This window comes from Anopheles aquasalis, chromosome 2, assembly GCF_943734665.1.
Source record: "Anopheles aquasalis chromosome 2, idAnoAquaMG_Q_19, whole genome shotgun sequence".
Taxonomy (NCBI): domain Eukaryota; kingdom Metazoa; phylum Arthropoda; class Insecta; order Diptera; family Culicidae; genus Anopheles; species Anopheles aquasalis.
The window spans coordinates 51,117,501-51,130,000 of record NC_064877.1 but is presented as its reverse complement, the minus strand read 5'-3'; the positions used below and the strand labels follow the sequence as shown (position 1 = coordinate 51,130,000).

The window sequence follows — 12,500 nt, the reverse complement described above, 5'->3', positions numbered from 1 at the left end:
CAGATGCTCGATGCTCGATGTAAACAGAACGCCAGCTGTCGACCACAAAAATGCACTCGACAGTAGGCGATCGTGAACACAAACAAGAACACAAAATGAACCAAATGACTCATCGCCTAGAGGCCATCGTAATCGCAAGTTACAGAATAAGCACCATAGATTTGAACTATACCCAAAAACTCACCACTGTATTGTGTATAAGTGTATTCACTTTTGTGGAACGGTTCTGACGCGCACTAAAACTGCGGCGATACATGAACTATTCGCGAATAGAAAGGTCCTTACACAAAACAAAACAGAGCTAGAACACAAACCAGTTGTGCTTGTGTCCTAGCTATGTTTTTTTTTGGTATGGACTTTTCTATTCGCGATAACTATTTGCGAATACTTAATGTATCGTGTAACCTACAAGATAATAAGACCCGTGTTAATAAGACTTAAGCGGCCCATAGACGATCAACTTTATTTGTCAATGTTTCGGATGCAAGAATTGCGTCGAACTGTCATTTTATTTTTATTGCTCATATGTGGGCATAAATTGGCCTAGTCCTTAATGTTTCATCAATCAGGGCCACAGACGCATCGTGTTCGTTAATGTGACCCACAGACGACGCCATTATTCAGCCTCATCAATATATTTTCAGCTGGCTGAAAATCTTCAACTTTTTTGACAGAAGCTTCAAATAGCCCACACACGATAAATATATTGGTGTCAATCGACTTGCATGCAAGAGTTGACAAATAAAGTTGATCGTCTATGGGCCGCTTTAAATACGTGATAATTTAACAATAAATGGTTCATTTATTCAACTCGATTGAAACACAAATACATAGATGCAAATGTCATGTACGTAGGAAATGCTGTTAAATTAGAAATAGCTAGTATTCTTGTTACTATCCTACATTTTAACTTAAAAAAGGCATCGTCGTAGGCATCAATACACGGAAACTCTCTGTGGTGCGACGAATAAGGATAAAGAGCTTGACTTATCTGCTCATAGATTAAGATACTTAATTGATAAAAGTACACCTGCCATTTTATGTACTTTTGTCTCATGATTTGATGATAATTATGTCATGTAAGAAAACTAATTAATGATTATTCCTCTTACTCTAATACTTAAACAATACGACACTAGTCTATACTTTATTGGCACTATATACCAATCTAAGTTGTTGAGTTTTTGTTTTGCTTTGTGCCGGGTATAACTTTTAACCTTTTAATATTAATTGGGCCGGTAGTCTGGTATCCGGGAGCAAGAATGATCGGCTGGGTAAAAAGTTCACCAGAAGATGTAGCTAGTATCACGCGCTGTGATTGTACAAGTGTTTTTGTGGATGAAGCGTCAAGCACCTATATAAGAATCAAAAGAATGATATATAGAGTGGTTCCGTAATAAATTGAATAGGAGATTAAGCTACGAAGAGAGAGAGTGCGAAAATAGTGGAGTGGCGAAAATAAGAGCAGGAGACAGGCGAAGATAAGCGCAAGAGATAGGCGAAAATTATGCGAATAGGCGAATTGGTTTTCTTGCGGAACAGTCAGCTCGATATGATTAACGCGCTCGGTTTGGAAAATATCGCTCGGTAATAAAGAAGTTTGGATGGTATCCCGGAAGGGTTTTCGAAAAACATAGAGCACACTAAATTAAAGGCAAAAGCATAAACATACCTTGGTGGTAGAACCACTGTCCCTTAATGTTGAAGGACGAATTTTAACGATTGATTTGGACAATGTAGTTGCACCTGCACCACTAGTAACGGTTGTTACGGTTGGAAGCGGAACACTTGCAGGCACTTCAGGTGTGACCGGGGATACATCTTCGGCACAATCATTTGGTTTTGGAAAATTGTTTTGGTGACTGCGATGAAACACCATTTGACATGTTCCTGCAGTAGTCGTTATCGTACGAGCATCATGTTTAACAATGGAGAGAGATGTGTGGTCCTGATAAAGAGAAGAATTGCATATAATTGTTTGAGATTGAGCTTAACCGGTGAACATGTTTGAAACATTATTGACTGAACACAAAGTTCACCAGCAACAGACTGTTTAGTCGCTGATGACGGATTACTGTCGCTATACTTTTCTGCAATGAATTTATATTAAATGACTTAACTTTTTTGTTTTCGTGAATAAAAAAATTGAACTAAAACTTTTCCATTCCGGTTTGTTAAGCGTTAACATTCCCAAAAGGATGTTCTGTGTCAAAAGGGTGGTTGTATATTCCGATTTGTTGATCGGCCCATTTTTAAAAGCCATATCTGCAAATGTATTTTTTTCTAGGTCCAAAAAAAGGGAAGTATTGGATCAAATCAATAAACAAATCGATATTCTTTTATTCGATCGATCTGAAGCTGGAGAGTAATAATTTTCATAAAGTTGCTAAAAATAATTAACTTTACATAATTGTTCGAAAAAAGTATCAAAAAGTTCAATAAATTGGAAAAATTGGAACTCGATCGGTTCAGTCATTTTTATACTACGATAATGGGAACGCATTTTTGAAACATTGGTTTTGGGAAACGCCCTTCAAACTATCGAGATGTATTCATGTAGCAGAGGCAGCCATGTATGAGGTGCAATTTTTCAAGAAATCAATATCATTACTTATCAAGACTGTACTATTTTACTTCGATTAATCCAAAAAATGTACTCAATACTCTTGAAAAGTTCACCATTCTTGAAAAAAAATAAAAACCTTTTTAGGTGACAAAAATAATAAATACTTTAGCTCACCCTTAAATTAAATTTTTCGCATAGGCTAATAAAATCTGCAGTTAAAAATATGATTCCTCCGCATAACGTGACATGTAGAGATATTCAAAGCTCAAATGTTCAAACTAAATACATACCTTTACTTCATGATCCGTTTTGATTTTGCAATTTACGTTAGCCGATAATAAAAACGAGCCCTGGTTACTTTTGTTATAATTAGTGTCCGAAACGCCTTTGTTATTAGTGCCCGGAGTACCTCCAATTGACTCAATATTTGTACCAGGCGAGTTGATAGCGCTATAGTTAAATAGTACAACAATTACTTGACAAGGACACTTTAACTTAGCAGAAAATTGTTATATTTTACCTTAACGATGAACCACAGTATGATTTACTAGTTGCAACGTTGCGTACACCTACTATCTTGGCGTTTATCACTCCGTTTACCAAACCAGAAATCGATTGTTTAGATGCTGTGATAGTGCGGCCTAAATGTGATTGTTGCTGTTGTTGGGCCATCGAGACATTTGAGCACAATGGTTTTGTACTGATTACCTTAATTTTTGTTGATTGCGTTAATTTTGCTGGGCTTGTTGTATTAAAGTTATCAATTGTAGGTAGGCTCGACAATATACCATCAGTAGTTGCAATGGGTTTGTTGGGTGCTATAAAAACCACGAGAATTGTAATGGATACTTGATACGATTAACTTTGCATCGTTCAAAGTTTATTACCAAACTTACCATATTCAGTTTCACAGACAAAATTTACAGACGTGCATTGATTTAGTTTGCCTTCCACGTTAGATCCGCTGGATTCCAATTGAGTGTTACTCGTCGCTTTAGGTTTAACCGGAATCACTCCCCGAACATTTGATTGCGAAAATATGGCATATTGTTGAACGCCACTGTCGACTGTTCCAGGAGATGCTCTTTCGCTTGTACAAACGGCATCCTTGTTAATAGGAGATGGTTGGTTGTTGGTCATTTTCAAATGAGCCGAATGGCCTAGATTAGATGAACTCGATTTCGGTACGGTAACCCTGCAGCTATCCACATTTAAAGGGGTCAAGATGCACTGTTTGCGCACTACGTTTGAAAGTTGATCTAAGCTCCCACCAGATATTGCAGATTCCTTCGGGATTTGTGTGAAACTATTTTTAAGATAGGTACTCGTTACATGGCGTGCTACTACAGGATTATTCGACTGGTTTATGGTAGCAGCGGCGACACTATTTGACTTCATAAGATTGGTCGTTCCTGTTCCTGTCTTTAATACCCGCACCGTTGCGGTAGGCATGATTGAAGAAACGGGGACAATTGCACCCACTGCTGTTGAAGCCATTCCATTACTATTAGCTTGCTCTGCCTGTTTAGTTATTATTTTTGTGTTAGCGGCAGCGAGCAAAGTTGATGAATTAAGTTTTGTCACTTTTACAGTAGGTGTACTGAGATAATTCGGAGATGCAAAAGATGATTTTTCAACTGTATGACTGTTGCTTTCACCAGCAGTTTTTGGAATTGTAATCGAGGACGCTCGTATTTTGTTCAACGCGTCTATGTTTCGAGGCGTTATTTTGACAATTTGCGGAGATACAAACTTCAGAATTTGTGAATTTGTTCGTTGCAGTTTTTGCATTTGCTGATGCTTGAAGCTGGACGAGTTATTTCCAGTGGCATTCGATTGACTAATTGGCTGTGGTGCCCCACCTACGCTTTTTATTTCATCATCATTATTTGTGCCAGCTGTGTCACTTGTGTTGTTCGAGCTTATCGTATGAGATACATCCGTTTTATAAAAACCCTTCCAATTGACAATTGACTGTTTCTGTTGCTGAGAGAGGAGGTTCTGCAAAATGTGTTTTTGTTGAGCTGTAGACAATATAGATTGCTGTCCATTACCAAGAGATATGGTGTTAATAGGGCCAGCTGCTGTTTTGAAAACATGAGCTGTTGGTTTTGAAATAGCAATTGTATTAGTACCTTTATCTTGCCTTATTTCCTCCGACTGATCTAATCCAACATTGTTTCGATTAATTGAATCACTGCCTAGAGCAGTGCCTGCCGGGGCAGGATTCATTATAAATTTTCGGGATATTATCATAGATGGTTGCACCGCAGGTGTACTTTGGTTAACGACTGCGCCAGAAGGTATTGTGTAGATTGCTTTGTCTACATTATTATCATCGTTTAAGTTAATAACTCCCGATTTGCTGCTTGATGTTGCTGAAACACTCATCGATAATTGTAGATGTAATGGTTTACTTTGAGTCGCGAAAGATTGCGATACTATTGTAGGAGTTGACTGACCATTAGTAACTAAAGATAAGCTGGGTTGTCGTAGCGACCCCGAGCAGGTCGGACTACTTTGTGCTTGACGAACAGACACAACTGGGGTAGAACTTCCTTGATCGATACATTTCGTTGAAGCCATCGAATACGAAAATGGTTTTGTATGCAATGCGTAAGAAATCAGAGAAGATTGTACGGTACTGCTATTTGGGGTGCGAGAAGCTAAAGTCATTGCGGGAGACAATTTGCCTGTCGGTAGATATGTTGAAACCGGTACATTGTTCTGCGAATTCACGAATTTTGGTTCCATTATGTCTGTAGTTGCCATGGGATTCGTAGTGTTTTCGTTTGGTGTGGTCGTTATAGGATCATGATCCTTTGAACATGTAACATGCTCTGTTTGGTGTTGTTTTGAATTTATTATAGAAGAATATGCTTTATCCATAGGTTGGTTTGGATCCACATGTTCATTACTGGACACATGTTGTTTGCATATTGACAAGGTGGTGGTTGATGATGAGTTTTTATGCTGTCTTTTTAACAACGACGTAGGATGGTTTATCAAGTAACTACTAGCTCCACCAGTTGACACGCTCATGGCAGCATCTGTGGCATCTATTTTATCATCAGAATGCGGGAAATTTTGAGCCACCATAAAATTTGTGGAACTAAATTCGTTTGATACCAGACCACTGGTAAGGCCTCCTATCGATGCGTCCGAGGCTTTCGGCCTGGGAATTACAACTTCTCTGTCGTTTTTCAACAACCTTTTTGCCGTCGTTTTCTTGTGCTTTGTGATACCTTGATATTGATGATGTAATTTCTCAAATTCTTCCTCTGTTCGATTTCTGTGTAAGTAGATCCAAATTTTGCGCTTGGTATCATATTTAACACAAGGATCGTGCTCGGTATGCATTCTATCAAGAGCCCCGCTAACAATAGTTTGTAATATTTGCTCAGTTGCGGATGGCGAGATGTATTGGGAAGATTTTAATAGCTCACAAATGTCGGCCCTAGTGCCTTCTCCGTTCGGCAGGCGAGCAGCGGCATCTCTTACTAGCGTCAGAATAGTTACAAAATTCGGACGATCCGCAACAAGCATGTTGTGACCACGAGCTTTCGACATGCCGGGTACCTGAGTATAGATTCCTTTCACTGGCCCCACGACACTATTGTAAGAATGTTCCCGATAAGTATATGCCATGTGGGGGTTCTCGTAGCGTTGTCGCTCCTGCAGTCGGAAAGAATGTATTTCCTCATCAGTAGCCTTGCGGACTGTCCAATCCGTAGGATAGCGAGGCGGCGGGGGTGTTTCGGAGCGTTCACTAGTAGACCCATCATCTTCTTCTTGTAACATTCCATCTAGTTCCATACTCAATAAAGCAGATTCGCCGGATGAGTTTGCTAGCGAGTTGTGAGCGATCATGCTGTCGCAATCCGTTGTGCATTTTTCATTGCATTTAAATGCATTAACTTCATTTGACTGATTATTTCCATCTTTTGTTTGGCGTGTTACTGGTGCCGTGATCATCGTTAATGAACTAGGAGAAGTGAAGTCAGTGTCGGTAAGATTTTCATTTTCAAGTTGTTGTTTCAAGTTGTGCCAAAATTCACAAAGCGGCTCAAGCCTAGCGTCTCCATCACGTGACGCTCCTATCCATTGAAGAACATTCATAGTCGTTTTACGTTCTATGTACGGGACAAAATCTCTTAACTTAGTATGAAAGTCGCCAGCGAGAAATCGTACCGCCGATTGTAGCATTGCCTGCCATTCTGTTATAGTTGTGCACAATGCGTACCAACCGCGGCGTGGTATTGTCACACTATTGTACCAATCTGAAAGCTTCTGTAATATTTCGTCTAATGTCAAACGATGGTCATGGCTAGAACAGAAAAGATCTCTAATAAGCGAAAAGAAACATGAGTGCTTACTATTTGTATACAACGCAGGGTTTTGTGTTTGCGTTTTACTGACGCTCAAATCTGGATCATTGGGATACGAGTCTGTTTCTGATTTTGATTGGCCTAATAATTCCAATGAATATTTAGGTGATTCTAAACAAACTGCTTCGCACCGTTCATTTTCGTGACCTTTGGATACTCGTTCAGTAAATTTATTGTCAGCATTCTCTATTCTCATCAGCTTTTTACCTATATTTCCGTCATTTGCGTATTTGCCAACTTCGGAATTCTGAACAATTTTCAGTGGTTTTTGTGTTTTCGGCGTTTCTCTACCCACAATATCGTCAAATTCTCTTTTTATCTCAGCAAGTCCGTTATGTTTTGGAAATGGCAATATTCTACGATAGCCAGCTGCAATTTGTGTACGAGTTACTACATCTTTGAGCTTTAATCCCTCTAAAACCATTTCAGGATTATCCGGTTCTGTTATTTTTCGCTTTCGATGCTGCATTAGTAGCCGATGGTAATGGGTATCTGTTATGGAAAACAACTTTGAAGCGGAAAACGAAGAACTGTCCAACGAATTAAAAGATACACTAGATGTGATACCGCCATATGTGCTACATCGTTTGTTTAAATTGTTAGTTCCCAACGAACCCATACTGGTCTCATTCGAGGTGCTTGAATACATTTTTCGATTTTTGCGTACTGGTGCCGCAGCACATATTTCGTAACACTCCTCTTCGTCTGACAAGCTTAGTGGTACACCGATTGTTTCGGAAATGCCAACAATTTCACCAAGGTATCGCTTTTTTGCTGCTTTTCTGAATTTTTCTTGCTTTGAAGTATGCAGAAATCGTGTGTCTGGTCGGTTTCGTGAACAAAAAGATACCTTTGGATAGCTCTGGTTGTGCACTTCATTCATCAATGTCACTTCTCGAGAAAGAAGTACATTTCGTGCCAATCGTAAATACCTCTGCAGGTCCAGCATTTTCTGCTCCTTGTTTAACGACTTGGATAGAGTTTGTCGCAGTTTTGCTATGTCCGCACGAAAGTTGCCCTTAGCAAGGTTGATCTGCAAGCTTTTCATTTGATCCAAACCAAATCGCTCCAATCGATGCAATAGTAGATCATTAACTACTTGTGAAGAGGTTGAACGGTAATCCGGTTCTGGCAAAAAGGTTCTTAAATACTGTTTTGCACTGGACGGAAGAGTATCCCATATGGAAGGAATAAAAAACTCGTTGAATATCGCTTCATTGCTGAAGTCCTTGGGCAGTATCAATTTCTCCGTAATTATCGAATTTGTTTCCAATAAACTTGCGTTGCTTTCTTCAGAGTCACTACGAGAGCTAGAGGAATTTTCTGTATCTACGTACTCATCGGAAGCTAGAGGAGTTGCAGATGTTTGCTCCTCTTTGACAAAAATATCGGCCATCGTTTCTTACGTATCTATTCCTTTATCGAGGTGCAAGCTTCGTAGTATTTACGCGGTTCAATTTGCGAACTTGCGGGCCTGCAAAGCAACACTGTTAGAATCATGGTTTTGCAACTAATCTGGTAACTTTTGAACTTACGCTATTATGTTTCTTCTTTTCTGCGGTTGGTAGCGGTTCTTCAAGTTTCTTACACTTTTCCGACCTACTTTTGCACAGGGAACTACGGCGGGAGTTGAGAAACGAGTTGAATTCACTCTAATCACCTTTATCTTGATGCGTCCAGTCCAGTTATCGTTCGAAAAACCTAAAGTCCCGGGATTTAATTTAACGCGATTTCACGGAGCGTAGCCGGAACGGATCCAGAAGAAAAAACAAAACAAAACAAAGAAAAGTGCTTCCATATTTCGAGCAGTGTAAGCAGCGAACAGAAACGGGGTAAAAAAAAACACAAATCGTGGTTGTACCCAGTTAGCAATGAGAAGCGCCCGAGCTTCCCAGTTGGCAATGAGAAGCGCCCGAGCTTCCCCTCTGCCTGCGACGTAGCGGGAGGAAGGCTGTGGCGGCTGAGAAAAAACCCCCGCTGCCTGCGACGGGAACGAGGAAAAGGCGACCGCGACGCTCACTATGAAATCGGTCGTAGGCAGCGGGGGAAAGAGCGGAAGAAACCGCAAGGGGGAGGAGGTTTCGGGCGCGAGCTTGTGGAGCGCGACTGCGGCGGAGGAAGGGAGGAGTGCGAAGAGAAGAAGGGAGAACGGAAACGACCACAAGCTTGTTGGTTTCAATTACGCGGAGAGGAAAGGGCGGCAAGGGTAGAAGGGCGATGCGAACGCGAGCGTGTTCAAGACGGACGGAGGCGGGAAAGAAAGAGGAATAGCAAAAAGAGACGGAGCAACCTCGAGCAAAATTCGGCTAAGTCCCAATCGCGGGCAGTCGAATTTTTCTCAGTCGAAAGGCAGTCGAAAGTCCCAGGACGCACGCTCTCCGCTTTCGGTAAAGTGCAAGTGCAGAAAAGTGTTAGCAAAGTGATTATAATACTGTAGGTGTTGACTACAAACCGCCCGCAAGGTAAGCAAAGCTGGCGTTGTAAGAGTGTTTCCGGAATTGCCAAAAATCCGGACACAGCCAAAATTTGCGCTGCGAGAGCGCAATTGTCGGCAAACGTCAAAAACTCCATATAAAGTTTGCCGACAATTGCGCTACGAAAACGAAAATTTTCGCGCAGTGTAGAAACACTCTAAGATGCAATGCAAAAGGGTTTAACAAAAAGTGTCTACAGGAAACAGGTCATAGCAATTTGACATAAAGCACCAAACGTCAAATAACTGTCAGCTGTTTACGTTCATCACCAACCAGCGTGCGTTTGATTCCGGAAAAGTTCAATAGCCGGCGATACATGAAGCGTAAACTCAAGCGTAAATATAAAATTAATTTACACTTGAACATGTTTACATGACCGGGTTGAGACGCGTAATCCGAATTACACTGAACTTTTATCGACTTTTGTGAGAAAAATATAATACTTTTTCCGAATAAAAAGATTAAAAACGCTAGTAATGAACACTCATTATTAATGCAAACCACAAACAGGAAATGTAGTGGGGCAAATCGCTTGCAAACAGCGTTTACGCTAGGATTTATGCTCCGTGGACCTATAATCTATTTACACCGTGTAAACGGCAAATGTAAACTTTTTGGCATTAAGCCGGCGATACATGAAGCGTAAACTCTCGTATAAACTCAGAATGTAATGCCAAAAAGTTTACGCTTCGTGTGGCAGGCATAATCGCATAAAAGTTTATACCGAAACGTCAACTGCAATTACATTCGTGCACCTGCAATTACACTATGCTATTACATCAATTACACGTGTTTTTGGCCACAAAAAATATAAATCGACGAGATAAGTTGATTTCTGAACATCTTCTTTAATATTTTAAGATGTTTTTACTGTATATTAGCGATTGAAGAACATTGAATCCATCATAACGCTACGCTTCATGTTGGTGCTAAGTTTACGCTTGCTTTTACACACGGATTTACGCTCCGCGGGCCTATAATCTTTTTGACATAAGTATAATCTTTTTGGCATTACACTCTGAGTTTATACGAGAGTTTACGCTTCGTGTATTCCGGCCTTTACATTCTGAGTTTATACGAGAGTTTACGCTTCATGTATCGCCGGCTAATGGTTTTATCAGGCATATTATGTACTTTTGCCTGTTTAACCCTCATCGGTTCTTTGTATGCGCGCGCATACAATTTGGTCCGAAAAAATCAAATTATTCAAAAACGGCTCGATGAAATTTTCTGAATTTCTTCAAAATAGATTTATTTTGATCATAGAATAGAAATATATCACTCAAAAATTTTAGGCATGTCTAGTATCGCCTGAGCAGAAATAGTTACGAATCGGTTCCTGTGTATGCGTTCGCATACACATACGTCCACCATATGTATTTAGCCGAAAAAAATCATTTTTGAAGCTCTGAAAAAATGATTTCAGGTAAAAAACATCTCTTGTCAGGTATGGTGAACGTGTTGCTCAAATTTCAAACCGATCGAGCAATATTTGGAGCTACGACGCCGTTATAAACCTTCAAGCGATTTCATGGTTGCATCCGATATGATGATCTAGAGGAATGTTTGATTTATGATAAATTCTGATCGATCAGAAATGTGTTCTAAAGGTGCAATAATAATTAGAACACTATCTACAAACCAGGAAAAAATGTTACAGTCGATGAACAGTTTGTTCCATTTCGTGGATGGTCTCCGTTTCGTGAATATATTGCATCAAAATCTGCCAAATATGGCATGGCAAATTTGATTTATGTGTTTCAAAAGATGGTATGCACACAATACACAAATTTATAATGGTCGTGATCGATACACCACTCCCAAAAGCAACTTAGGCAGCCATTGTTTTGTGTTTTGACAAAAAAAGAATGTCCGATCAAAGTGTAACTTGCGACAATTTCTATTTCATATGATTTGGCTGAAGAATTGAATAAAAATCGTATGGCTTTGGGAACGATTACTGAAAATAAAAAAGCAATTCTATTAGCCTTGGTTGATATGTGCACAAAGCTATTATATTCTACTGAAGCTATGTATGACCACAAATTACTAGCCATTATGTTGCCGTATATCCCCCGTCATTACCAATTTGTTACTTTGGCTAGCATGTTCTATAGTGCTGTGGGTATCAATAATCATGAAAAAAGAAAAAAAGCCAAACTTAGTTGAGTAAGAGTTGCAAGAAGACTAAAGGAAGAATTGACACCATGGTCCAATGGGCTAGAACCTTTACTTGCAAATGAAAAATAAATCGTTGGCAAATGGCTCTGTAGTATGCAATATGAGTATGCTATTATTACGCTCGCCGAATTGTTTTCGGACTGAAAAAAAATAAAAAAGCATCCATAATATTTGTCGTCGGCTGTTTATCGAAACATTGGGAATGGCTTTTGTTGATTCACACATAGTAAGACGCAAAACAAAACCGACTGATAGTGATGCTGCTAATGTTTCTCATAATGTTCGTCCCATTCGCCATTTGACACCAACACCCAAAATCGGCCGTTGTCAAGTCTGCACATACTAAACTAACCAAATTTTTTTTTGCTGCACGTTGTGAAAGTGTGCAAAATTTGATTGTGCTAACCATCGACATGATATTTGCAAGAAATGTGCCAAAAAAATTAGGAAACACTTGAAAAATGTACTTTTTCACGGTTTTTCGCATTTTTCTCAAAAAACATGATTTTCTAATTGCCAATTTTACTACAGTATTTTAAGAATTATTGACTTGTAGTATTTTTTTTTTCGATAAAGAACATTCCAATGAATAAATAAAAAATATCAGAAGTGATTAGTTTTAGTTTTGGATTTTTTGGAACTGGTTGGAAAAATGAGTGTATGTGCGCGCATACAAAAGAACCGATTCGATGCAATTCTGGAGGGACCGATGAGGGTTAAATGATACATTTCCAAATTTTAGATCAAACGAGCAGTTCCTTGAACTTTCTTTACGGATTTCTTACATTCCAAAGCGAATACAGCGTCTCCAAGGCAACCAAAACATAGCCACGAACTGTCAGTTTTTTTCATTCATTTTTCTAATCGTCGCGAACGATTTTGTTCGGGATG

At 39.5% G+C, this 12,500-nt stretch overlaps 1 protein-coding gene across 1 annotated transcript; it reads right to left on the bottom strand.

The window, feature by feature from the left end:
- Window positions 1-782: 782 nt before the first annotated feature.
- On the bottom strand, window positions 783-8,689 carry LOC126569854 (uncharacterized). Its single transcript, XM_050227242.1, has 6 exons — window positions 8,490-8,689; window positions 3,463-8,428; window positions 3,087-3,384; window positions 2,857-3,016; window positions 1,673-1,948; window positions 783-1,354 (listed from the first exon to the last, which is right to left on the bottom strand). Exons 2-6 carry the CDS (start codon window positions 8,348-8,350, stop codon window positions 1,169-1,171), a joined length of 5,808 nt encoding a protein of 1,935 aa, XP_050083199.1. The 5' UTR covers window positions 8,351-8,428; window positions 8,490-8,689; the 3' UTR covers window positions 783-1,168.
- Between the last annotated feature and the right edge of the window lie 3,811 nt (window positions 8,690-12,500).